General features: G+C 38.1%; 1 protein-coding gene across 1 annotated transcript; it reads left to right on the forward strand.

Annotated features, from left to right (window-relative positions):
• LOC135071335 (cyclin-G-associated kinase-like) lies at window positions 1-24968 on the forward strand. Its single transcript, XM_063965128.1, has 19 exons — window positions 1-235; window positions 1051-1455; window positions 1659-1756; window positions 1850-2075; window positions 2254-2409; window positions 10320-10545; window positions 10806-10923; window positions 11289-11516; window positions 12536-12699; window positions 13340-13423; window positions 13499-13604; window positions 14367-14537; window positions 14605-14743; window positions 14923-15031; window positions 16211-16419; window positions 16698-16736; window positions 22736-23016; window positions 23667-23838; window positions 24751-24968. The coding sequence occupies exons 1-19, from the start codon at window positions 103-105 to the stop codon at window positions 24966-24968; spliced, it is 3282 nt and encodes a 1093-aa protein (XP_063821198.1). The 5' UTR covers window positions 1-102.
• Window positions 24969-26074: the final 1106 nt, after the last annotated feature.

Consider the following 26074-nt stretch of genomic DNA (forward strand, 5'->3'; position numbering starts at 1 on the left):
CTATGTCTGCCATTGTAAAATGGACCCAGATCGAGGGTGCTGATTAAAATTTAACTATTTATTCTTCTTTTACTCCATAGTTTCTTAAAATAACGCTTCAAGATGAGTGTCTTCAAATCAGCCATGGGTTACTTTAGTTCTGGCGGTGCCAACGGTAGCAATGATAATGACTTTGTGGGTCAATTTGTTGAGATTGGAAACATGAAATTGAGAGTAAAAAAGGTGATTGCAGAGGGTAAGTGACAATTATTCGATAATTATGCGAATCAATAAACAATATTTTGCGACTTAATCTTAGGCAGAGCGTATGGGTCATCTAGCTCCCTGTTCAAAAGCCATTGAATGTTGGGGGCGGATGGTGCGTGTATGCGTGATACGTCAAGGGTAGGTAGGCCTACATTTATACACTTCGTTATACTAACTAGGCCTACATTTGAACCTAAACGGATCAATTTACGGACCTCTTATTACTTGAATTGTGTCTTGATATGATAAGCCATCACCACTAGCAAAATTTCGCAGCTAAAACAAAGATGTACTTCCTTATTTTACCACTAAGACCAATTATTAGAATTTTAACATCATAAAACTGTTTCCTCCAATATAAAAGTATTTAGTAAAATCTGTGCAATGTATCAAAGTTGGGATAAAGATTTTATATAATGATGCCACATTAACAATCCTCACAGCTCACAACAGCCTGAATAATAATTGGTTACTACTTTTTTAGTAAGATAAGTTTTACATGCCTGTGTATCTTGAAAGGGTCACTTTTCTAATTTCTAATTTTAATAAGTTAATCAAATTACTTCAAAAATTAATAAACATGTTAGTTTAAATATGACATTCTAGGCATACTTTATTGGTATGTAAAACATTAGGTATACCATTTTTTACACAGTTATGATATTCTTTAGATGAAAATATTTTGTAGTAAAGGGTTATATCTTCATAATTTCAAACAATTTGTTACAGTCAGTTACTTTTGTTGATCACTGATAACAAAGTTATCTAATTCCAAAAAATTAACTAAACAAACCATATTTGCAGGTGGCTTCGCATTTGTGTTTGTTGCACAAGATGTGTCTACTGGCACAGAATACGCTCTAAAGAGGCTAATGGCAGCTGATGAGACGGCAAACAAAAATATAATTCAAGAAATTAGCATTTTGAAAAAACTGTCTGGTCACCCTAATGTAATTAAGTATATAGCTGCCTCTTTTATTGATAAATCAAAGACTTCTCATGGCATGGGGGAGTATTTGCTACTGACTGACCTCTGTAGCGGGGGTAGCTTGATGGAGGCCCTACAGAATAGGGGCCAAGCGTTTCCCCTGCCAACGATCCTGAGGGTGTTCTACCAGACATGCAGATCAGTTCAGCATATGCATGCACAAGTCCCCCCGATAGCTCACCGTGATCTCAAACTAGAGAATTTCCTAATATCTAATGAAGGTATGTTACTAGATTCTTGAAACTTTGGAAGTTTGCCAAATTTTCTTTCAAGAATCTTATGTCCTTGGAACACTTGTTTCTGTTATACAGCCTTTATTTGAATAAAGCCAATTCTTTTTTTAGTATCAATTCAATCTGTATATTTTCTTTCTGACCCTATTCAATTTGTCTATCACATTATACACATTTTTTAAATGTTTTAGGTACAATAAAGCTATGTGATTTTGGTTCTGCTACTACTGATGTGTACGCCCCCAACCCCTCTTGGAGTGCAAATCAAAGAAACATGTTAGAAGAAAATGTAAGTATGATACCTACACTTATTTATACAGCTTTATTACATATTTATTTTTGTGATCAATTTTAATTACAATATAATGTTTGTTTGTTCTAGCTGGCTCAATTCACAACGCCTATGTATAGAGCTCCCGAGATGCTGGATACTTGGGATAACCGAAAAATAGACCATTCCGTTGATGTATGGGCCTTAGGATGCATCCTATACACTCTTTGTTTTATGCAGCATCCATTCGAGGACTCTGCTAAACTAGCCATACTTAATGGCAATTATAATCTAAACCCCAACGATCAACGCTATAAATGCTTTCATGAAATCATAAGTGAGTATTTCTGTTGTACTTAAACATTATTTTTGTCCTTCAACATTAATTAATTTGTTGAATGTTTTTATTTGTATAATAACAATTAACTTATTTAGCAGTTTGTGTATTATATTTGAGTTAATTTACTGTTGTGAGTAAACAAAACCATTTCATTAATGCTTATTAATTTCCACAGGTGGATGTCTGACTGTGAACCCGGAGGAACGCTTGACAATAAACAATGTGCTGGAGCGGTTGGCGGCCATAGCGGAGTCCAACAACGTCAATCTCAAGCAACCACTCAAATTTGAGCGTAAAAAAGTTGAACAATCTGTGGCCACTAGCTCGCCAGGTAATAAGAAGTCAAGTAAATATTACACTACCATATCCTGAAATGAATTATCGCGCCGCGGTACAGTCAACCTATGTGATAAATTTATTCGTTGGAATTAATTTGCGAACGCGCATCCCAGTTGTCCATACACCCTGTCGGTCCATCGTTATGTTCTGTTGCATTTCAATCTCGAGCTAAAACTGGTCAAGTATTTTTTGACTTTTTACACTCAAATTTTTTTTTGTTTCCTCAATATTTATTTTGGATTGAGTTCCTTAGAGATGTTATTTTACAATGTGAGATTTCGTTACATTCCAATGTTGATTGTCACCAAAAATTGAGCAACACCAAAGGTAAGGCAATGATGAAAGAAATATTCTTGGAATGATGTAAGGTAGTATAGCATTTATTTGACTTTTTCATATTATATTTTTTAATTATTCAGTGTTCGAATATTATTCGGAACTGATTTTATATTGCTTCAAAGTTGATTGCGTTATCATGACCGTAGTTATTATCAAGTACTGTATTTTTAAGTATCGAGTTTTTTTATGAATAATACAAACTCGCAGTCATATTCGGCCAGTCACAACCAGTGCAATATAACCGACCTGGAATTATTATGAACCGTAAACATGAAAGCTTTAATTTGATATTTAAGTCTGAACACAAAATAAGAATTTAATGATAGGGTAAAGAACTAATGAAGCAGTCTCTAAGGAAACATACTTAGGAAAATAACTGACAATTTTTAAATACCCTCTAATCTACCCTCTAAAGGAATTTAAATGACATTTATATTACCAAAAATTGTGTGCTCTTAAAAGTGCACACTTCTAATTATATGTAGCTTTTATAGAAGTTAGGGTACCTGTCGCTAGCTAGATTAGTACTTCTATGGTCTATGTTAGGATTTACTAACTTATCTAAACATTCCTGTATGTATTTATGGGGTTGTATTTATTGACACCAAGTCTAAAACCCCATTTTCTATGATATTCTAGGCTTTACACCTAATGAATACACTATGTATTTAAAAATAAGTTTTTAATGTTATGAGTAGCTTCAGAAATGATAAATATAGGGATTATTCCACTAAATATTCTTTATACGTATTTACTAGCCTATATATTATCGTATTACATAAAATGCTGTTAACTGAACTAACTGGGTCATAGTATTTATTGAAGAACATTGCGCGCACTAACATCATGGGGCTTGGTATCTGCACATTTGTTAATAAAATTACAAATTTTATATTTGATTCATTTACTATTAATATAATTAATGTGTATATCACTAGTCTAACGTATCACATTGTAGGCGTAATTTTACCAGTGTAATGAACACTCTTGTTAATGTTGATCAAATCAATCACTTCAAATAATCGATTGATTAAATCATTTAGACAATATAAGAATATAATATGTGAAATGAGGTACAAGTAATAGAGTAGTATGTATATTACACAACAGATCTTTAAAGTCCATTGTTAAAAAACAAGTTGTGTTGAAAGAAATTAGATAAAAATCTTGTTGAAATTGAATTAGTCTCAATTTAAAACTTCTGCATAGGACATTCATGAAGTAAAATGATTTTGTTAAATGTTTAATTATATTGTCTTAATATTTTTCTGTTGTGCATAATATTAGTCATGTGACTATGTCGGAGCTTACATTAGAGAAATAAATGAGTATATTCTTCGCATTCGTAGTTTGTTTTTATTTCAATCACGAGAGAAGTCTGTTCATTTGTGAGGCGAACTCGGAGGCTGTTTGAGGCTGAAAATTAGGTAAAAACACACTTGTTATCTTTTAACCGATGTGTTAATGCTTGTGGTTTTGATAACTAATCCTCGTGTTGCATATGCGTTTGGGTGTGCTTGTTTATTTGTTATTTGATACATCTTTGCTTGCGACGAACCGTAATCGAAGATGCTCGCATGTAAAACGCGTGTGGTGACACTTGTCTGTCGGTTGAATGGGTAACTAACATAGAATTTATGAGACAAACGAATCAACTCATTTAATTTTTAATAAGAGGTGACTGCAATTCAAATTAAAATATCATCCATAGAATTATGATTTCGCTATTAGTTCCGCCCCAAGATTTTCTATTATTCATCAACACGGTTCTTAAGGAAGGAAATTAGAAAAAAACATGCGTAAATATTTATTTATTTACTCATACATGAGCTTCCTAATGGTAGTTTCGTTCGTCTCATATCATAATTGGTTTATAAAATACCATATTAAGAATAAGCCATACCACATTATTAACGTTGTATCCTCACTTACATTCATTCATTATTATTTAAAAATATGAATTGCATTTTACATTTATGAAACATTGTTCCTAACAATTCTGATTGGCTTTTTTATTAATTTAAATTTATAATTATTATTTTATACATTATAACATCGAAGGTGTGGTGGGATATTATTTATAATTACTGATACTGTAATGCTATTCTTATCAACTAAATACCAAGGAAATTACTGTGAAGTAGAAAGATAAATGAGGTATTTCTAGTAAATGGTTCCCTTAAATAAGATATTTATGAAATCTAATCTGTTTGAGTATATCTTAGATATAATAAGTAATGCAGTAAACAATCAGCATTAGAGGGTTTATTACTAATAGTTTGTGGCCAAACATTGGCCAATAAAGCATGACCAATACCTACTGCGTATGTTGGCATCCAAGGCTAGATATAATGAGATTATAGTTTTAACATAGCTAGGCCGATCCGAAGTATGTTTTGTATGCATGTGACCTTATGATTTCAGTTAGAATCAATGCTTCTTTGTTTAGTTCGTATTATCATAACTCACTGCATGTTTGTGTGCGTAGCTGATTGAAGCCTCACGCCTTTATTCGAACCTTGTGCCTTTAGAGATAAGATTCAATTTGTTCGTTTCAATTGTTCGCAATGGTCCTTAATTTGTTTCAATTTAATGTCATTTGTGGTTTGGCACTGTTACACGTTCATGATTTTTATATGTTTTTTCTTAATTTGCTTGATTAGTTAAATAATCATAAAATACAGTAAAGAGTTTTCACTTTAATAAAAACAAAAGGCGTGCGGCTTCGTCCCATCTCACGACTGTTGATCGCTATACATATCACGTTTTCTTTTCATTTTAGGTGTTTTCAACTTTTTCGGGTGCCCAATAGTTTTCTCGTTTAAATGACCCGGCGCAGTAGCATGCCTCGCCTCTCGCAAGCTCGCAACGGACTCCGTTACCCGACGCTTGATTACTATTGGACATGCTCGCAATGATGAGTATCGATTTTATTTATTAATGTTACAATCTTGCACTGTATTAGTTTGTTATTGCCTGTTAGTTGATTACTGTTATTTTTACTATACGCTTTATTGGCAACTCATGTCAATATTTATTTGAATTGTAAGGTTTAATATTTATCTACTAACATCACAGAATGTGCTCAACGATGTGTAGGTAAATAAAATTGTATATTCAATTGACAATCTTAGACAATACCCCTCCAGTATCGGTCTACTAGAGTTGCAAATGATCACCCTGTCATTGTATACTCGACGATCTAGTATTTCCCATTTCGATACATAACTGATGACGACAATAATTAATAAATATATTTCAATTCTCTATACACATAGTACTAAGGAAAGTATTGAATAAGTAGTTAGTGAATAAACACAGGAATTACATGAAGCATTTCATCACTGATAACACGAAAATAAATTGTTATTGTATGTTTTGGATAGATAACAATTGACAGACATTACAAAAACATGCATTACAACGGTACACTCACTTGATATAATATGAATTGCCAAAAAATATGATGTCATAGAGTAATTAGTATGTCCTGTAATAATACAGTAGTACACGTTCTGTATACAGGTTGTAAGAGACAGGACGATAAAATCTACACTAGATATTTATAATTTTACAATCTATTAAAAAAATAATGAAAATACATCCTTAGTTATTAACCCTGCAACATGATGAAAATTGTCATTGGTTTTCACCTTATGATAAATCTAGTAAGGTTCAAATTATGACGACAATATATTTGTCAAAACCCTGAAGGGTAAAAAATATGAACTTCTCCAGACAATAGTGACCTTATTAGGCCATATTATACCACCTTAATATGCATTTATATTTTTAAAAATAATCATCTCGTATATTGGAAACCATTATTGTAACAACAAGTAAAAACACTATTTTTACAAACCTGTTCTTGACACCCTGTATGAAGCATAGTAATTTATGCAAAAGACTAGATACAAAACAAAATAAGTCGTAAAAACATTCCGTTCAACACAACAAGCATTTTCCATTTAATATTCTTACAGTATTTCATTCATACTTTACAGTATTAATTAACATACAATTAATAATGGACCTGTTAGCTTCGCGTACCTTCAGTATTTAACATTTTATTATGTACTGCAATTTTAACCACTCAATGGACAAGTTAACTTGAAAGTTTTGATTCCTATTGCACCTTATGGCATGGGTATAAGTTTCAAAATCTGGTGATCAAATATCAAGTATTTTTTTTTCTGGATTTTGTCAAGTCTAGCGATACGTCTGCGTTGTTCAACAATAACAACTTAGCTAATGCGTGGACACATACATATATCACTTAAAATTGATAAGCCTTATCAATGCTTCGATGGTGTTGCATTAAACCTCAGAACGATGCCCCGGTTACGAGAGTAAACGCCCTCTTATCAAAAAACGTAATAATATCTATTTAGGCCCGGTTTTTGAATTGAGATTTTTGGCTTGAGCGTCATCTTCTTTTCATATTAAAATTCATCCTCGAGTATTAGCACAGAATAATAATAAGTACTACGTACAGAAGTTTTACTTCGCGAAGGTATTTAAAAAAATGTATGCTCAATGTCATTAACAATATGGTGTAATTTAGCCTGTCTCAAGAGTCAAGCATCATTTTGTTGACAAACGTCAGTGATCGGTACTGCGCCAAAGCTATAGGGCTGACTTCGGTAAAATGATGTGACGTGAGGTGCCAAACTGCGGAAAATGGCGGAGGAAATACATGATTTATCATGAATTATCACGAATAATAATAACTACTTATTTACCTCTCAGTGTCTTGAGGCAACTTAAAAAAGTACATTCTGTGTTTTATTATTATTTAGGCAGTTAAATACTGCACAGTAGGTATTTAGTACACCATTTTCTTTATTATCTTCCATCATACACAAGAATACGCGTGCGTGAGTCAATGTTCGCTCATATGTGAGGCCTTGTCGAATAGTATCCTGTAGGTGGGCCATCGTGCGTGTTTTGTTTTCGATGTAAACTTGCGGAGATGAACAGGCCTGGTATTAGATGAAAACCTCAATTCAGAAACCGGGCCTACAAGTTCTGCGCTGAAGATAGTAGATTTGAGTTGTCGTGTTGTTGTAAGGCTTGAGAGAGGATGTCTACCTCACCAAGCTAGCCATAATCGTCTCTATTACCATAGTAATAAATGGCAAGTGGTAGGATACTTGTATGAAATTTTACATCATTTTGAATGAAACAAAGGAAGCAAACAATGCTGATACGTATCCAGTTTTGGCTGTAGGAACAACATAAAATTCACGATGTAACCATACTATCTATACTATATTTTTGATTGCATTTTACTATTGCCTACCTACGACTTCTTATATTATTATAATAATATTATTATCTTATTGATATTCAGTTGACTATTCTGACCTAGAGTATTACAAATAATAATGCAAGTGAACAGGCTTCTCAGATATCTACCCATTTTTATAAAGAAAAAGCTGATACCCCTTCTATAAAATAGGTTTTGTAGATTGTGTAATTCAAAATACTTACGTGATTTATTATTATAAATACAGCGCCTAAATAAATAAAGAAATATGCAAAGACTAAATTATCTTTATATCCTTAAGCATTTCATACTTACGAATAAAACTTATGACGAAAAATATTAATCCAATTTAATTAAAACTTTTCTAATTTTATAGTAAGGTACAAATAGATGTGAAGATGTGATCCATTTAAGTATTAATTAGTTACCATACATACTATCATTAATTATTTCTTGTAAGAACTTTGGCAGAAAATTATACAAGATGTTGTCTTTATTAACACATCGTTTAATTCCGTAGATATTTCTTATTAGCCTGAATCATAGGCTCAAATGAGCATAGTTTTAGGCCTGTGATTGGTTTAACAAGAATCAATAAAAAGAATCAAAAGGGTTTCGAACCGTTTCATTGTAATGGCCTGAAGTAAGATTTAATAAATTGAATTTATTCTCAATTTTTTTTATATTATAATATTCGTTTTGTTATTCTTGCTGCAGAATAAATTATGCAATAATTTCTGTGATCTGAATTCTTGAACCTTAAAAATTGAAAATAGTAAACTAGTATTTCCAGACTTTATTCATACATACAGTAAAAGTAATTGAATACAAACATTTAATATTATTAATACTTTAGGAGCCACAATTCTGCGCAATTTCTTTTATAATTTGGATAATTTCGGTGCTTTTAAGATTTAAATATGTATTGTATTTGTTGTATTAACATCTTGCAGTTAATGATATGAATGATAATAAAAAGAAAGGTTTTTTTCGAGTATTATTTTTTTGATTGAGTTCTTTTTTTTAAAATGAGATCTATTTTGTTAATAATATGTTTAATTTGAAAAACAAAAGACTATTTATTCTAGGCCAAATTATTGTTCCGTTTAAACGTAAAATATGGCCCCAAAGAAAGCGAAAGTGTTGTGATATAATATGTTATTTATTTTATTGTTTTTATCTTTTGATATTGTTGTATTTTTCATTTGTTTAGAAAATCAATTAAAATTATTTTATTACATTATATTGTTGAGAAGGAGCCTTATTGAAATCATGTTTTTTCACTGTAGTGTTTGGATGACCTTTGTAAAAAAGGGGCAATTTACATAATTATGTGAATTTGATAGGTAGAAAATTGAGCATAGTTCAATTTATATTGAACTGTACTTCTATGCATTTATATAATCCGCGCATTATTAGTTAAAATTTAAATTAAATCACTTAACCACAAACTCGATCTTTATCCTGGCCGATTTAAACGATAGTATATTGAAAGTGAGTTCAATATAAAATGAATAATGCTAATATAATCTAATCTTTACTATTAATATTTTACCCAAAATTTATGATCAAAAATTCTCGAAAACTAACTTTGGCTCCAGGTATAATTATGATTTATAGATGAGCAATATTTTTGTTACTATTAGCCTCGTAAGTAATGATGTAAATTATATTTTAATTAGAAATAAACAATGTGTAAATTAAGATCGATGTAGTTTTTGTTCTAACTGAAATCTCCTTACATTCGACAACTAAAATTATATTAATCCTATCACAGCACTTTAATACTTATCTAGTGCATATTATGGCCTAGAGCCAAAACATAACATTGTTTTAATTATTAACTTTAATGAATCAGAATTGAAGAAACAGGTAGTTTCACGCCTATTTTTCAGATTGGTTAAAATTAATTATCAATATTTCATACACAAAATAAGAAATCGCAAATAATTTGAACTGCGTACGTTTTTACATATTGATAAAGTCAACCAATTTATTGTAAACACTAATTTCTTGGGGGAGGCCTTTGTCCAGCAGTGGACGTCATTTGGCTGAAAACGAACTAATTTCTGTACCGGAAACAAGTTTTGTTAGCTGATTAGTAAGAGCTTATTAACTTTGTAAAAGGAAAAATATGCATACTAGTTAAGGCAAGTACAAAAACGATAAGGACTAGGTACACAAGTAGGTTTTTAATTAAACTAAAACTTTGACCAGTTAGATTGAAAGGGACCGACAGCTAGGCATATTCCCGTATCCCCAATGATAAAAACAAAATATTTTTCTTTTTCCAGCCAGCAAAGATCCTGTCTCCACAAGCCAGGAGATTCCGAACTCTCGGCCTCCCGAGCCGAGTCGGCCTCCGCCCCCCGCGCGCCCGCCCCCTGTTCCGCAGTACAACCCGCCCCCTCCTGTCCAAGGGAGCTCAGGGGGGCTATTCTCGTCCATCAAAGGGGGCGCTGGTAGCTTCCTGAAAAACTTGAAAGACACCTCCTCGAAGGTTATGCAGACTGTTCAACAGTACGTATTTTTTGGACTATAAGACTAGCCGCAGACCACAGACTTTTTGTCGGCCGATAGCTGGGTCAGGCTGTTAATTAATCAGTTTGGATATGTATGAAAGTGCGCACCTTACACCGATTTGGTAACGGCCAATTCTTTATACAAATTAGAATCGGGCCCAACTATCGGCCAACTAAAAGTATTTGTGGTCGGCCGGTTTATTTGATTTTCTTTTGTTAAAATTGGTGCTTAATATGAACTTATTAACTTTTTCACAGGTCAATAGCTAGGACAGACTTGGACATAACATACATTACTAGTCGAATTATTATAATGCCGTACCCATCTGAAGGTTTGGAAAGCGCTTACAAGACTAATCACATCGATGATGTAAAGGTATGTGAATCAGTATTCTCACTGAGATAAGATTATTTTCATAATAATGTATTGTCTTTTAATCTTGTCACAACAAATTTGTGCGTGTGCAAGTGATTCGTAGGTCTGCCCGTTTATATTCTGCCGTACTTATGAATGGAAAAAACAGAATGACTGTATTTGTCGAGTCAAAAAAAATAATGGATCCTTAATAATAATCACTCATTATTATATGAACATTTAATGACATTATCGAGGGCTTCTTCAAGTCTCTCTCGGGCATACACAAATATAAATTATTAATAGTTTTAAAACCTTAAGACTGACAAGGCAATAAAGTTTAAAATATAAGTGAGAAGAGACCAACACATTTAACCCCTTCCCAGGCATACCTAGAAAGCCGTCACCCAGGCGGCAAGTACTGCGTTTACAACGCGTGTCGCGGCGCGCGTCTCCATTTCCCACGTCACGTGCTCGTGACGGACGCGTGTCGTGCGCTGTGGCCCACTCCTGCGCATCGCGCACCTTTGTTGGCCCAGTTCTATGCGCTGCTGCAGCATATGTACCAGTATTTGGGGAAGGACGACAAAAGCGCCGTGGTTATTACCTGCCAGGTATGATAACGTTTTTAAATTACCCGTTTGTGTCTGCGCTTCCCACGTCAAGTGCTCGTGACGGACGCGTGTCGTGCGCTGTGGCCCACTCCTGCGCACCGCGCGCCTCTATTGGCCCAGTTCTATGCATTACTGCAGCATATGTACCAGTATTTGGGGAAGGACGACAAAAGCGCCGTGGTTATTACTTGCCAGGTATGATAACATTTTTAAATTACCCTTTTGTATCTCCACTTCCCACGTCACGTGTTCGTGACGGACGCGTGTCGTGCGCTGTGGCCCACTCCTGTGCACCGCGCGCTTTTATTGGCCCAGTTCTATGCATTACTGCAGCATATGTACCAGTATTTGGGGAAGGACGACAAAAGCGCCGTGGATATTACCTGCCAGGTATGATAACATTTTGAAATTACCTTTTTGTGTCTCCACTTCCCACGTCACGTGCTCGTGACGGACGCGTGCCGTGCTCTGTGGCCCACTCCTGCGCATTGCGCACCTTTGTTGGCCCAGTTCTATGCGTTGCTGCAGCATATGTACCAGTATTTGGGGAAGGACGACAAAAGCGCCGTGGTTATTACTTGCCAGGTATGACAACATTATAAACTCTTTTAGTATTTACTGTAGAATAACGACCCTTTCTAATTTACCTGAAGCAAATAACAGAATTGGTCTACTTGGATGGAAAGACGGTTTGAGAGACCTGATGTTCGGATATAGCATTTTCAAAAAATATTATTTTTAAAATTAATTTTTACATGGAGCATAATATACGAAGTTTTCAGGCTAAACAAAGCCTTTTTGAAAGGTTCCATTTCGGTAAAAAAATAAGAAGTCATGTCAAAGTTGTATTTCATTCAAAAATTTATCAGACTTATTTACTCAGTTGGCGCTCCTCTTTGTGTAAATAAACTCATTGTAATATTATCTCATCCTTAATATTCGTAATATTTTTGTATTTTTTCATTAACTATGCTTTGTTCTGAAGATAATTAATTACTAAATAATATTCTTATTTCTAGGACGGCAAGTCCATGTCCTGCATACTTCTCTGCGGACTGCTCCTATATTCCAAACTAGTGACGGTGCCCGAGGACGCGCTGCAAATATTCGCCGTGAAGCGAGCACCAATCAATATCGCGCCGAGCCAGCTCAGATATCTTTATTACCTCTCCAATATTATCAGGTAATACGACGCTAAAGAGAGACATGAATTCATGTGTATTAAATGACCCACCAGTAGCTTGAGTTGCAAGAAACAAGGCATTTACACGTAAGAGTAGGCGCACACCGTTGATTTTTCGTCGGCCGATAGTTTAGTCGGGCAGTTGATCAGTATGGATATGTATGGGAGACGGGAGTGCGCACAATACGCCGATTCGATTTGGCCGATTCTTCATACAAATTAAAATCGGGCACAACTATCGGCCAACTAAAAATCAATGGTGTGCGCCTACTCTAAAAGTTAAAAGCCAGCGAACGCTTTTAAATTATCTTGTGTTTCCCAAAACGGAGCGCTTGCCTTGGGTGGCAACCAAATGAAAATAAGGTGGCGCTATGTGAAAAAAATGCTGTTTTAGTATGCGCTATTTTTTTTTCGTATCAAACGCTGGGATGCCTGATAACACACAGTAAGACGTCTCTATTATGAGTGCTAAAAGGTTGCAACTTACTCCGCAACTTACTTTCGATATTAGCTACCTTTCTGTATTTCCGTGCCATAGAGAATAAATAGCTGAATAATCTTTCGAAATAGTCTTGAACCTTGATAAAGACTAATGTCAGTTTTTTTTTTTTTTCAATTAATTTAATGCTTTTTTTTTCAGGCAAGAGCCGAAGCTCCCACATTTCCGGCCTGTGACGCTGGTATCTCTTACAATCCACCCAGTGCCATTATTCACAAAGGCGAGGTAAGTACGAGCAAATAAAAACGTATTACTCATATGTAAACTAAATTAATACTAATTTCATTATAATATTTTCAGAGACGGATGCAGACCGTACGTAGAAATCTACAACGAAGATAGACTTTTACTGTCCACCATGCAAGACTACGAAAGGCTGCACACATACACAATGGCTGAAGGAAAGGTATGTAGGAGTAGTTAAAAGCAATATAAATTTCAATTTAAGAAAATCTCAACGCATCTGGCCAGTGACGGGGCTCTCCTAACCGACTGGTCAGCGAGGATCTCTCGAACTCGTCTGGTCAGTGACGGCCTCCCCAAACAGTGAGGCTTAGTTCAAACGATCATAGCAAATGTTGTGATAGGGATAGAGACATGCGATTTTTGGTTTTACAAAGATAATATGATAGAGAATAATACAAAGTAATAAAAACTACCTGTTATAGGGGCATTTTTTGGAGAAATTTATCAAATAACCAAAAAAACACGAATTTAAAAGCAATTTTTTATTAAATTTTATCATTTTTTATTATTTGTTGGCATTTTTTGTATATTTTATGTATTTTTTTAGTATCGCCTGTTATTTAGCATTATTACTGTTTTTATTTTATCAGGATATACCGCTTAGTTTAAAAGTTATCACGTTTTCTTTACAATAAGTAATTGGAAGAAAAAAAATTATATAAAAAATAAAAATAAAATCTCCAAAATTTTTTGACCTCTTTTTTGTCGATAAAAATAGGTCTAGTTTCATCTATTTTCATATGTACACTTTAACGTGACACACTGTATTGTACAGCGCCCTTGCGGAAACTTTCAAGAACAAAAATTTTCATACATTTTTTAACCCGCTCACTAGTGAGGACATTTGATGTAAATTGTAAACTCACTCTGAGCCCTCTGATAATTTTGATGATTTGTTACTAGTGTTAATCACTGTTTACAGGTGACTCTGCCACTAGACACGACGGTGGTAGGCGACGTGGCGATCTGCGTGTACCACGCGCGACAACAGCTAGGCCGAGCTCACGCCGTGGCCATGCTCGAGCTACACTTCCATACTGGCTTCCTGGAGCCCACGCAGCACGCCATCAAGTTCCAACGGTCAGTGTCGCTTGTAGTGGTTGCTAGAGCGACCACCATGTTCCTAGGTGGTCAGCTGAGTGTACCACGCGCGACAACAGCTAGGCCGAGCTCACGCCGTGGCCATGCTCGAGCTACACTTCCACACCGGCTTCCTGGAGCCCACGCAGCACGCCGTCAAGTTCCAACGGTCAGTGTCGCTTGTAGTGGTTGCTAGGGCGACCACCATGTTCCTAGGTGGTCAGCTGAGTGTACCACACGCGATAGTAGCTAGGCCGAGCTCACGCGGTGCCCATGCTCGAGCTACACTTCCATACTGGCTTCCTGGAGCCCACGCAGCACGCCATCAAGTTCCAACGGTCAGTGTCGCTTGTAGTGGTTGCTAGAGCGACCACCATGTTCCTAGGTGGTCAGCTGAGTGTACCACGCGCGACAACAGCTAGGCCGAGCTCACGCCGTGGCCATGCTCGAGCTACACTTCCACACCGGCTTCCTGGAGCCCACGCAGCACGCCGTCAAGTTCCAACGGTCAGTGTCGCCTGTGGTGGTTGCTAGGGCGACCACCATGTTCCTAGGTGGTCATTTAGTGTACCACGCGTCACAACAGCTAGGCCGAGCTCACGCCGTGGCCATGCTCGAGCTACACTTCCACACCGGCTTCCTGGAGCCCACGCAGCACGCCATCAAGTTCCAACGGTCAGTGTCGCGCGTGGTGGTTGTTAACCGACCACCATGTTCCTAGGTGGTCAGCTGAGTGTACTACGAGCGATAGTAACTAGGCCAAGCTCACGCCGTGGCCATGCTCGAGCTACACTTCCATACTGGCTTCCTGGAGCCCACGCAGCACGCCATCAAGTTCCAACGGTCAGTGTCGCGCGTGGTGGTTGCTAGGGCGACCACCTTGTTCCTAGGTGGTCAGCTGAGTGTACTACGAGCGATAGTAACTAGGCCAAGCTCACGCCGTGGCCATGCTCGAGCTACACTTCCATACTGGCTTCCTGGAGCCCACGCAGCACGCTGGTAGGAGATGGTCAGCTGCTGGTAACGCGCGACACTGACACTTGTGTCTCTTGTAGTGGTTCTAGTGCGACCACCATGTTCCTATGTGGTCAGCTGAGTGTACCACGCGCGATAGTATTCCAGCGGTCAGTGTCTCTTTTAGTGGTTGGTAGGGCGACCACCTTGATGCTAGGTGGTGATTTGCATGTAACACGAGCGTCTTCGTATACAATGGACTGTCAATTGACAGTTTTCGTATGTCTCCATCAGGGATGGTATGGATATCCGTAACCGTAACCGAAACTTTCGGATATCCGAAACTGTAACCATAACCGATCCAAAGTTTCGGATAGTTTCGGATGTAGGCAGTTTAAATTGTTTTTTGTATAGCATTTATATGTAAAGGCATAACAGCCCTATTTACCTTTATAATGCCATCTAGTATCAAATGTTTTTTTTATTACTTTTGTTCGATGTAAAGTGTGCGGCCATGAATGAACCGTGTTGGAAAACTATTGCAAATTGCATTCTAAGCCACAGATATCCATAACCGTAACCGAAACTTTCGGATATCCGAAATAAAAAAATATCCGTAACCGAAACCGGTATAATATTATTATTCTTATATCCGTAACCGTATCCATAACCGAAATTACATATCCATAACATCCCTAGTCTCCATCTACAACCATAAATTATCCACTGCAGATCCGAGATCGACGGCATAGACGAGACGCTGCCAGTCAACGACCACTTCTCGGCCAATACATCGGCGATCATCAGCTTGGTGGTACAAAATGGAGAGCGACGCAAGCCTCGTACAGACCTTTGGGAAGATGACCACTCCTACCCGATTCGCACGTCAGATGTACTGTTCTCGACTGATCTGGAGAAATACGAGACTATTGATAACTTCGGTAAGTTTATCAACGTTGTATTCTTACTTCAAGAAGCTAGTGTATTTATTTATTTATTCTTATTGTCAAACAAATTGATACATAAGGTAAACTCACTTTTTACCGAATAGTAAGAATTATAAGTTTTGATTAGTGGCATAAACAAGGTTACATATTGGTAGTTAACATTATTTATAAGTGATCTGTCTTATGAATTATAAAGTATACCTATGTACGACTTGTATTATATTTATGTGTATGTGTTATTTATTTATGTATGTGTTTTTATATTCACGCAGCTAATATGCGCGGCCAGGGCGCCATTTACGTGAACAAAAGTATGTCATAGATTGTGTTGTAGAATCACTTTATATGTAGTTGCTTTAACACCTGCTCATTTTTAAAGTTTATAACATAATCGATTTTTTGTCTTCATATTAATCTTTTCCCGTTTTTTATCAAGAACTGCATTTTGCTGTGGTTTTTTCATTAACATTATTATCATTCTATTAAAAGTCACAAATTAACTTACCATATCCATAACTAACTTAAATTACCATATTTTGTTAGTCGACATAAACTGTCAAGTTTTATCCTAAAATACACGTCAGATTTGTGACTTATAGTTATCCTATCAAAATTATAAAGTAATCTAGAAAAAAATTAAAATAATCTATGGTTAAATAAACGTTTTGCGAAGTTTATTAAAAAAAACAGATGCGAAGCATGTGACGTTTAATTTGACTGATACTACACCACTGTGAGGGTTAAAACTCATACAAAAGCTCATAGCACCATGCCTCACAGCAATCTGTACTATCGGCAACAGTGTTAACTGCCCATTGCCGGTCATGTTGTCTCGTTCTATCGCAAAGAATCACCATTTGATGAGAGCGAGAGCAAAAACGGAAATGGATAGTTAACACTGTGGCCGTGTGTACATCCATAACTGTAATTTATTTATTTATTAGTATACAGGGTGTTAGTTAAATGGGTATATGAGCCGACACTAGCCCATGTTAATATGGGCATATACATGGTATGGTGAAGTCAGAAATTGGATATCATCATTTTATTTTTTTAAATTTTCATACAAAATAAAGGACAATGACCAAAAATGTATGGAGTGTGGTCCAAATGTCCACCACTAACGAGACCTATGTAGTAAAATAGTCTACTAAATACTGATTCATTATAACTAAACCGCAATCAAAAATATGCTGTCAGTAAAAAGTTATGACTGAATGAAAAGTCTGTTTTTTACCTTTTCATCCGAAAAAAATGTTCTTGATATCATTCTTTCTATTACACATTATGGACTAATCTACGCATGTATGTCATGTCGCATGTGGCGCGGGGTTATAGATGAATTTTATTAAATACTAGCTGTGCCTACGACTTTGTACGCGTGAAATTAGTTTGAATAATATTTCCCATTTTTACAACATTTGTCTTTACTGCTCCGCCCCTATTGGTTGTAGGGTGATGTTATTTATCCTAAAACCATCCTTGATAAATGGGCTATCCATAACAAAAATGATAAATTAAAGTCTTTATCAAGGAAATAAATGTGAATTTATTAACACCAAACAATTACATGTACGGATCGTAGATCAGAGAGTAGAAAGGTGACAGAGTTGTCATAGACAAAATAAAAAATAAAAATACGGTCAAGCGTGAGCCGCATGTAAAAGGCGATAAATTTCAAAAAGGTTTAACACTCCCTCTACATTTAAGCCTTTTACAAAACAAAGATAACAAAAATCTATGTTAGTTACTTATGCATTAGTGTTATGTACCTCCATAATTACAAATTAAAACATTTAACAAACAAGTAGGTACATAACCAAATTATATTATTTTACTTTTGGAAAAGAGATTCAAAGGAGAACATACCAAGTTTAAGCCTTAAGAATTGAAACTTGTCCTTCGACGATGCTTTTGTAAATATATCTGCAAACTGATTATCAGTATTTACATACTTCAAAGTTATAATTCCAAAATGATATTTCTCTTTGATAAAGTGGTATCTAATGTCAATGTGCTTACAGCGTTTATGAAAGTTAATATTTTTAATTACGCTAATAGCACTTTGGTTGTCTAAGTGAATACATATAGAGTCCTGCGTATAAACATCTAGATCACACATTAATTGTCTCAACCACAGAGCTTCTTTGGTGGCAGCACAAGCCGCCATGAACTCGGCTTCGGTCGTTGAAAGAGCTACCGTTTGTTGCTTTTGACTGGACCATGTCACAGCCGCTCCGTTTTTCAAAAAGACATAACCGGTCACTGAGCGTCTTGTGTCGACGTCATTAGCATAATCGGCATCACTATAACCGGTGACTTCTGAACACTCTGGTGATCGGCTGTAGAACAAGCCATGCTGTTTCGTATCCTTCAGATACTTTAAGATTTTCTTGACAGCATTCCAGTGACTCTCATTGTAGCAATTAAGAAATCGACTTACCAGACTGACAGCATACATTATGTCTGGTCGACTCACTATAGCCAGGTGCATGAGGGAGCCCACCGCTTCTCTGAAGGGTATGTTCTTTTCAGGCTCACCGTCTTCCTTCTGCAACTTCACGTGCGGATCGACTGGTACGCTGTTGGGGTTGGCATTATACATATTAAATCTGTGCAGCAGTTGGTCTACATATTTAGTCTGATGTATAAATATGCCTTTGTCTGATTTCTCAATTTGCATTCCTACAAAGTTACTAGGTTTATCTAATATTTTCATTTCAAATATGGTCTGCAAATCATTTGTTATTGTTTTTAATGTATTCTTATCTTTACAGAACAATAATCCATCGTCTACATACAGGCAAAGATAACACTTATTATTATTGACTTGAGCAACATATACACATTGATCAGCTGTGCATTGAGTAAAGCCAAACTTCTTTAAAACATAGTCAAATTTCTTATTCCAGCAACGTGGAGACTGTTTAAGACCATACAATGACTTGTTAAGTTTACATACCATCTTTTTATCACAGGACAGACCTTCAGGTGGACTCATGAATATGGTTTCTTCTAGCTCACCATAAAGGAAGGCAGTCTTCACATCAAGCTGGATGATTTCAAGATTGTTGTGCGCAGCCACTGACAACAATAAACGGATTGAGTTTCTTTGAAATCAATCCCAGGGGTTTGTGAAAATCCTTTTGCACAAAGCCTTGCCTTGAAACGTGGACCAGTTGGTTCATCTTTTAGTCTGAACACCCATTTGCATCCAACAACTTTTGCATTTGGTTCCTTCTCTACCAATGTCCATGTTTCATTTTTCTGGTGTGCATCTATCTCTTCATTTATAGCTTTTATCCAATTTTCTTTTTCTGTTGAACTAATAGCTTCTTTGTATGTTTCAGGAATGTATGCTGTAGAATCGACTGGAGTCTCTTCGTGTCTAGACAGGTAAGTATTTTCCTCTTCATCTTCGAGATTTTGTACCTTTCGTATGTTTCTGTTTCTAGGTCTCAATGTTATATTTCTGGTCTCCGGGGAACTGATACTTGTGTCTGGTAAGTACTCACTTTCTGAAGTAGACCTGTTCTCTGTTACTGTATCATATGAGTTTTCTGAATCTGTATCATCTGTATCACATTTTTCTGTTTCAGGTGTCGCTGTTGACAGCTCTACAGGAACAAAGTCTCTTTTCACACTGGATTCTATAAATACAGCATCCCTGCTTTTAATTACTCTTCTAGTATTAGGTATTGTGAATCTGTAACATTTTGTGTGTTCACAATATCCGATGAAAATCATCTTGTGTGCCTTTGGATCAAATTTCTTTCGTTTTTCTTTGGGTAAGTGCACCATAGCTTCACAGCCGAAAATCCTCATGTGATTGACTGTTGGCTTCAGACCGGACCACATCTCTTCTGGAGTTTTGAATGATAGGGACTTAGTTGGAGAACGATTTATGACGTAAGCTGCAGTATGTATGGCATCAGCCCAGTACATTTTTGGCAAATTAGCGTTCAGCAGCATACATCTTGCCCTTTCGACAAGTGTCCGGTTCATTCGTTCTGCAGTTCCGTTTTGTTCCGGTGTGTAGGGTGTGGTTGTCTGGTGAATGATGCCAGCACTTTTCAGAAACTCTGAGAAATTTCCATTTACATATTCCAAGCCGTTGTCTGTGCGAAGAGTTTTTATACGAGCATCTAACTGGTTCTCAACTTCATTCTTGAACTCTTTGAACTTTTCAATGGCATCAGACTTGTTTCGGAGAAAGTAAACGAAGATTTTCTTCGAATAGTCATCAAGGAAAGTGATGAAGTATTTGGCACCACCAAGTGATTGTGTTTCCATAGGTCCGCAAATATCAGAGTGGACCAGCTCAAGAACCTTTGTAGCTTTGGAGCTCTCATGTTTAAAAGGTAGTCGTGTCTGTTTACCTTCTTTGCAAGTTAAACATGTCAACTTCTCTGGTTTTGCTGAGAGAACTACATCTTCAGTGTTGGATGTCATCTTCTTTAAACTGTAGAAGTTTAAGTGCCCCATCCGTTGATGCCATAAGTAATTATCTTGTTCTTCAACATCTGACATGCATGCATAGCCTTTTGGCATATTCAGCCGGTACATGTTGTTGATGAGACTTGCTGTGGCAACAATTTGGTTCTTGCTGTTTAAAATAGTACAGCCAGTACTGTTGAATTTCACTTGGCCACCACTTTTGAATATCTGGCTTACGGACAACAAATTGGTTGCCAGATCTGGGACATACAGTACATTGGTAAACAGTACTTTGTTTTCTTGTCCTTTATGATTGTAGACATCTAAGCTCACTTGTCCTGCACATGTTACAGTTAACAACTTATTATCTGCAGCTCTTATATTCTGAACACCGGGAACTGTTTGAGTCAGAAACAAGTTCTTGTGTTTTGTCATGTGAGCGGACGCACCGGAATCCACATACCATGCATCACCATAGTCTCTGGATGATGCCATAAACACAGCAGCATATGAAGACTTCGTAGACTTCTGTGCATTATTTGGTTTGGATTTGCACTCGGGACTCTTGTGTCCATATTTGTTACATGTGTAACATCTAGGTCCCTTAGATTCTTTCTTGTGAAACTTCTTAAAATTTCTGTTCACCGCAAATGCTTCAGTATTATTTTCAGATTGCCTTACATCTTGTAATAACTTTGCTTTTATAGCATCGGAAGTTATCTTCATGCCGGAGCTTTCGATAGCTATGATCATAGGCTGATAAGACTCAGGAAGACCGGAGAGCAGCAGTGTTCCGAGCCACTCATCATCCACCTTGAAGCCTATGTTCCGGAGCTTATGAGCTGTTGATATTATTTTGCTCACGTACTCTTCTACGCTTTGACATGCACTGAGTGAGGTGTTACACAGATCACGCAGTAAGCCGACTCGACGTGTTAGCCCAGAGTCATCGAAGACAGAAGACAGTTTGTCCCACACTTCTTTTGCAGTACTCGCTTCTTGAATGTGCACGTAGTTAATGGGGTCAACCAGAAGAATGATCTTTGTTTTAGCTTTTGTATCACGTTTTCTGTCCACAACTGCCGCTGAGTCAAAATTTTCGATGCAGTCCCATAGCTCTTCATGTTGCAGGTAAGTTTGGACTGCAAACCGCCAGGTTGCATAGTTTTCACGGCCAGTTAACTTTTCAATTAATGCCAATGAATTATTTCCTGCCATTTTCGAGATTTTGCTCAGTTTGAAGACGAAAATTTGAAAAAACAAAAGATACCCGCCGTGTTGTAGATTGTGTTCACATTCACTTTGTAATGTTCGCTTTATGTATTTCCACAAAAGTTTTTACACTGCTTCACTTTTAGGGCTTACTGGGCCCATAACCTGATAAATTAAAGTCTTTATCAAGGAAATAAATGTGAATTTATTAACACCAAACAATTACATGTACGGATCGTAGATCAGAGAGTAGAAAGGTGACAGAGTTGTCATAGACAAAATAAAAAATAAAAATACGGTCAAGCGTGAGCCGCATGTAAAAGGCGATAAATTTCAAAAAGGTTTAATTTTTCAAATCAGACCAGTAGTTCCTGAGATTAGCGCGTAAACTACTCCAATTTTTCAAACAGTCATAACTTTTTACTGACAGCTTATTTTTTTCGTCCCATATTAAAAGTTAATCTCTATTTAATGGACTATAAGCCAATATAGGTCTCATTGGTGGTGGACATTTGGACCACTTTTGGTCATTGTCCTTTTATAAAATCCGATTTGTATGAAAAATAAAATAATTAATAAATTTTCTGACTTCACCATACCATTTATATGACCATGTTAACATTTACCTGACACCCTGTATAACACTCGTTGTGTCATACAGTGACAGCGGAAAGCTCGCCGCCCAAAGAAGCCGAGAAGCAGCCTCCAGCCCGACCGGCTCCTCCCTCCCAACCACCTCACAGGCCGCCGCCCCCCGTCCCTACCCCAGCCCCCGCTGACACCGCAGACTTCCTAAACCTGAACACGCAGCAACCTCAGCCAGAGAAGACGGAGAAGAAACTACCTAGTCAGGACTCATTCGACTTCTTTGGGATGATGGAGAAGAAAGTAGATGAATTTGGGGATTTTTTGAGTGGAAAAGGCGGCGGGGATACCGCTCCGGTAAGTCAAATCCTGAACTAAATAACTATTTTTGACAGCTCTTTGTCCAGCAGTGCACCTAAAGACTTCCACTCGTTTTAACACATCACACAGTGTCACCTTACTTACAGCCAAAAATGGTTGTACTAAACTGTCAAAAATAACTTACCCAGTTGCAAACAAGGTTATTCTATAAACTTAGTTGTTTATGTGTAAACAAATTAAATAGTAAGACACGGGTCTTAACGCGACGTTTAATAATGAGTTACATTTATGTACTCATGGTTTGACGTTTATTTAAAAAAAAATGTAAACTTTATTGCAATCTACCATTTATTTTTTTTAAACATGGTAACTTTTTCTTGCGAAAACAAGTTGGTCATGAACTAGAACTACACCAGTCAACCGACCGAATAATAGATGTTGTATTTTTTTATTATGTCATCGTCATAGAGCATTTCTTAAAATCAATCAGTATGAAAAGTAGTGTTTTATTTATTTAGAAAATGGTAACACTACTTTTCTCAACAAACAGATACCACCCACGTTTTTCTTTTTGCAACATACGTAGTATTATTATTATTGGTTAATCTTCACAGCAATGAAATACCAAACACAATTTTTTTATTTAAAAAAGAGTAAATTATATAATAATAACAATTAATTTCCAGCAGCCTTTCCCAACGGAGTCCATATTCGGCGACCTCCCGGCTCCTCCGACTGAGGCAAGCGAGAGGCCCACCGTGAACTCCAGCGACCCTCTCAACTTCGATCCTTTCGGCCTCAACGACCCTCTGCCCAAGCAAGAGCCGCTGCTAACGCCACAACAAATCAAGGACGAAGGTAAGTCAAGTAAAACGCTATGGGCCCAATTCTGCTTGAAGCTGTGATGCAAACATGCGATTGCATTGCGACATTACAAATTATGAAAAGTTAATAAGCTGGCAATTGATTGATCAGAATATCTGTTGGCGACATCAAACCTTTTTTACATGTATTTTTTACTTTTTATACTTTTTTCTATTTCTATTGTTTTTGATACGTCTTGTTGACTTTAGATATAAAAAAGTGAATGAATACACAGTTTTTGTTATGTCGAAAAGTTTCGTGTTTGCTTTAAAGTAGCTACTTATTCCCATACACACGAGGCTCACACCTTCACATTTAGGTTTTACAGTGAAATCCACAACAAATCCACAACAATATCAGATCTTAATTTTTCCGCTGTGATAGTTAATTGATACTGTATAGCGTTTATTGCAACATGACTGCAGCAAAATTAAATGTATCACAACTGTATCAAGATTGTATCGAAGCTTATAGGCAGAGTAAATACAAATGAGTAGGTCATCTTCATAGAAACGCACCGAGCGCGGTTTGTATGTGGCATAACACCCCGCTAATCCACCCTAAATTTTGTCAGTGTGTGCGTGCGCGCCGCATAAGTATTGGCGCGCTCACATACAAACCGCGCTCGGTGCGTTTCTATGAAGATGACCTACTCATTTGTAGTTACTCTGTTATAGGGCAGAGTTAATGTGTGTGTCAGTCATGTGGCTGTTGTTTTACCTCTTCCGTCACGAATATCTTAACTCGCAATGTATCACAATTTTACGGTGACATATACATATCTTGTCTTATATTTACCCGTCTACGTTACTAATATTAAGACGATCTCGATACCGTTTCAGCTGGGCTCCTTTAAGCTTGATATATTACTTGATGTTGAACAGCTCCGTTTTCTTTGCCTTCCAGGGCGACCACATAGTGTGCCGCTAGAACAAGCGCAGCCAGCCAAGAAGGACCCCTTTGCCGACCTGGGTGTACTAGGCGCGGCGCCACCGGTGGCTCCCGGCTCCGTGTCCATGGGCGCCTCGCCCGCCCATACTCCCGCGCACCAGCCCGACTACAGGTCAGTCGCCTGTACTGTAGCGACTGTAACTAGAGCGCAGGGCTGCTGTAGTGTGATCTAGTGTGGGCGCGGCTCCGTGTCCATGGGCGCCTCGCCCGCCCATACTCCCGCGCACCAGCCCGACTACAGGTCAGTCGCCTGTACTGTAGCGACTGTAACTAGAGCGCAGGGCTGCTGTAGTGTGATCTAGTGTGGGCGCGGCTCCGTGTCCATGGGCGCCTCGCCCGCCCATACTCCCGCGCACCAGCCCGACTACAGGTCAGTCGCCTGTACTGTAGCGACTGTAACTAGAGCGCAGGGCTGCTGTAGTGTGATCTAGTGTGGGCGCGGCTCCGTGTCCATGGGCGCCTCGCCCGCCCATACTCCCGCGCACCAGCCCGACTACAGGTCAGTCGCCTGTACTGTAGCGACTGTAACTAGAGCGCAGGGCTGCTGTAGTGTGATCTAGTGTGGGCGCGGCTCCGTGTCCATGGGCGCCTCGCCCGCCCATACTCCCGCGCACCAGCCCGACTACAGGTCAGTCGCCTGTACTGTAGCGACTGTAACTAGAGCGCAGGGCTGCTGTAGTGTGATCTAGTGTGGGCGCGGCTCCGTGTCCATGGGCGCCTCGCCCGCCCATACTCCCGCGCACCAGCCCGACTACAGGTCAGTCGCCTGTACTGTAGCGACTGTAACTAGAGCGCAGGGCTGCTGTAGTGTGATCTAGTGTGGGCGCGGCTCCGTGTCCATGGGCGCCTCGCCCGCCCATACTCCCGCGCACCAGCCCGACTACAGGTCAGTCGCCTGTACTGTAGCGACTGTAACTAGAGCGCAGGGCTGCTGTAGTGTGATCTAGTGTGGGCGCGGCTCCGTGTCCATGGGCGCCTCGCCCGCCCATACTCCCGCGCACCAGCCCGACTACAGGTCAGTCGCCTGTACTGTAGCGACTGTAACTAGAGCGCAGGGCTGCTGTAGTGTGATCTAGTGTGGGCGCGGCTCCGTGTCCATGGGCGCCTCGCCCGCCCATACTCCCGCGCACCAGCCCGACTACAGGTCAGTCGCCTGTACTGTAGCGACTGTAACTAGAGCGCAGGGCTGCTGTAGTGTGATCTAGTGTGGGCGCGGCTCCGTGTCCATGGGCGCCTCGCCCGCCCATACTCCCGCGCACCAGCCCGACTACAGGTCAGT

The sequence above is a fragment of the Ostrinia nubilalis genome, chromosome 4 (assembly GCF_963855985.1).
Source record: "Ostrinia nubilalis chromosome 4, ilOstNubi1.1, whole genome shotgun sequence".
Classification (NCBI taxonomy): domain Eukaryota; kingdom Metazoa; phylum Arthropoda; class Insecta; order Lepidoptera; family Crambidae; genus Ostrinia; species Ostrinia nubilalis.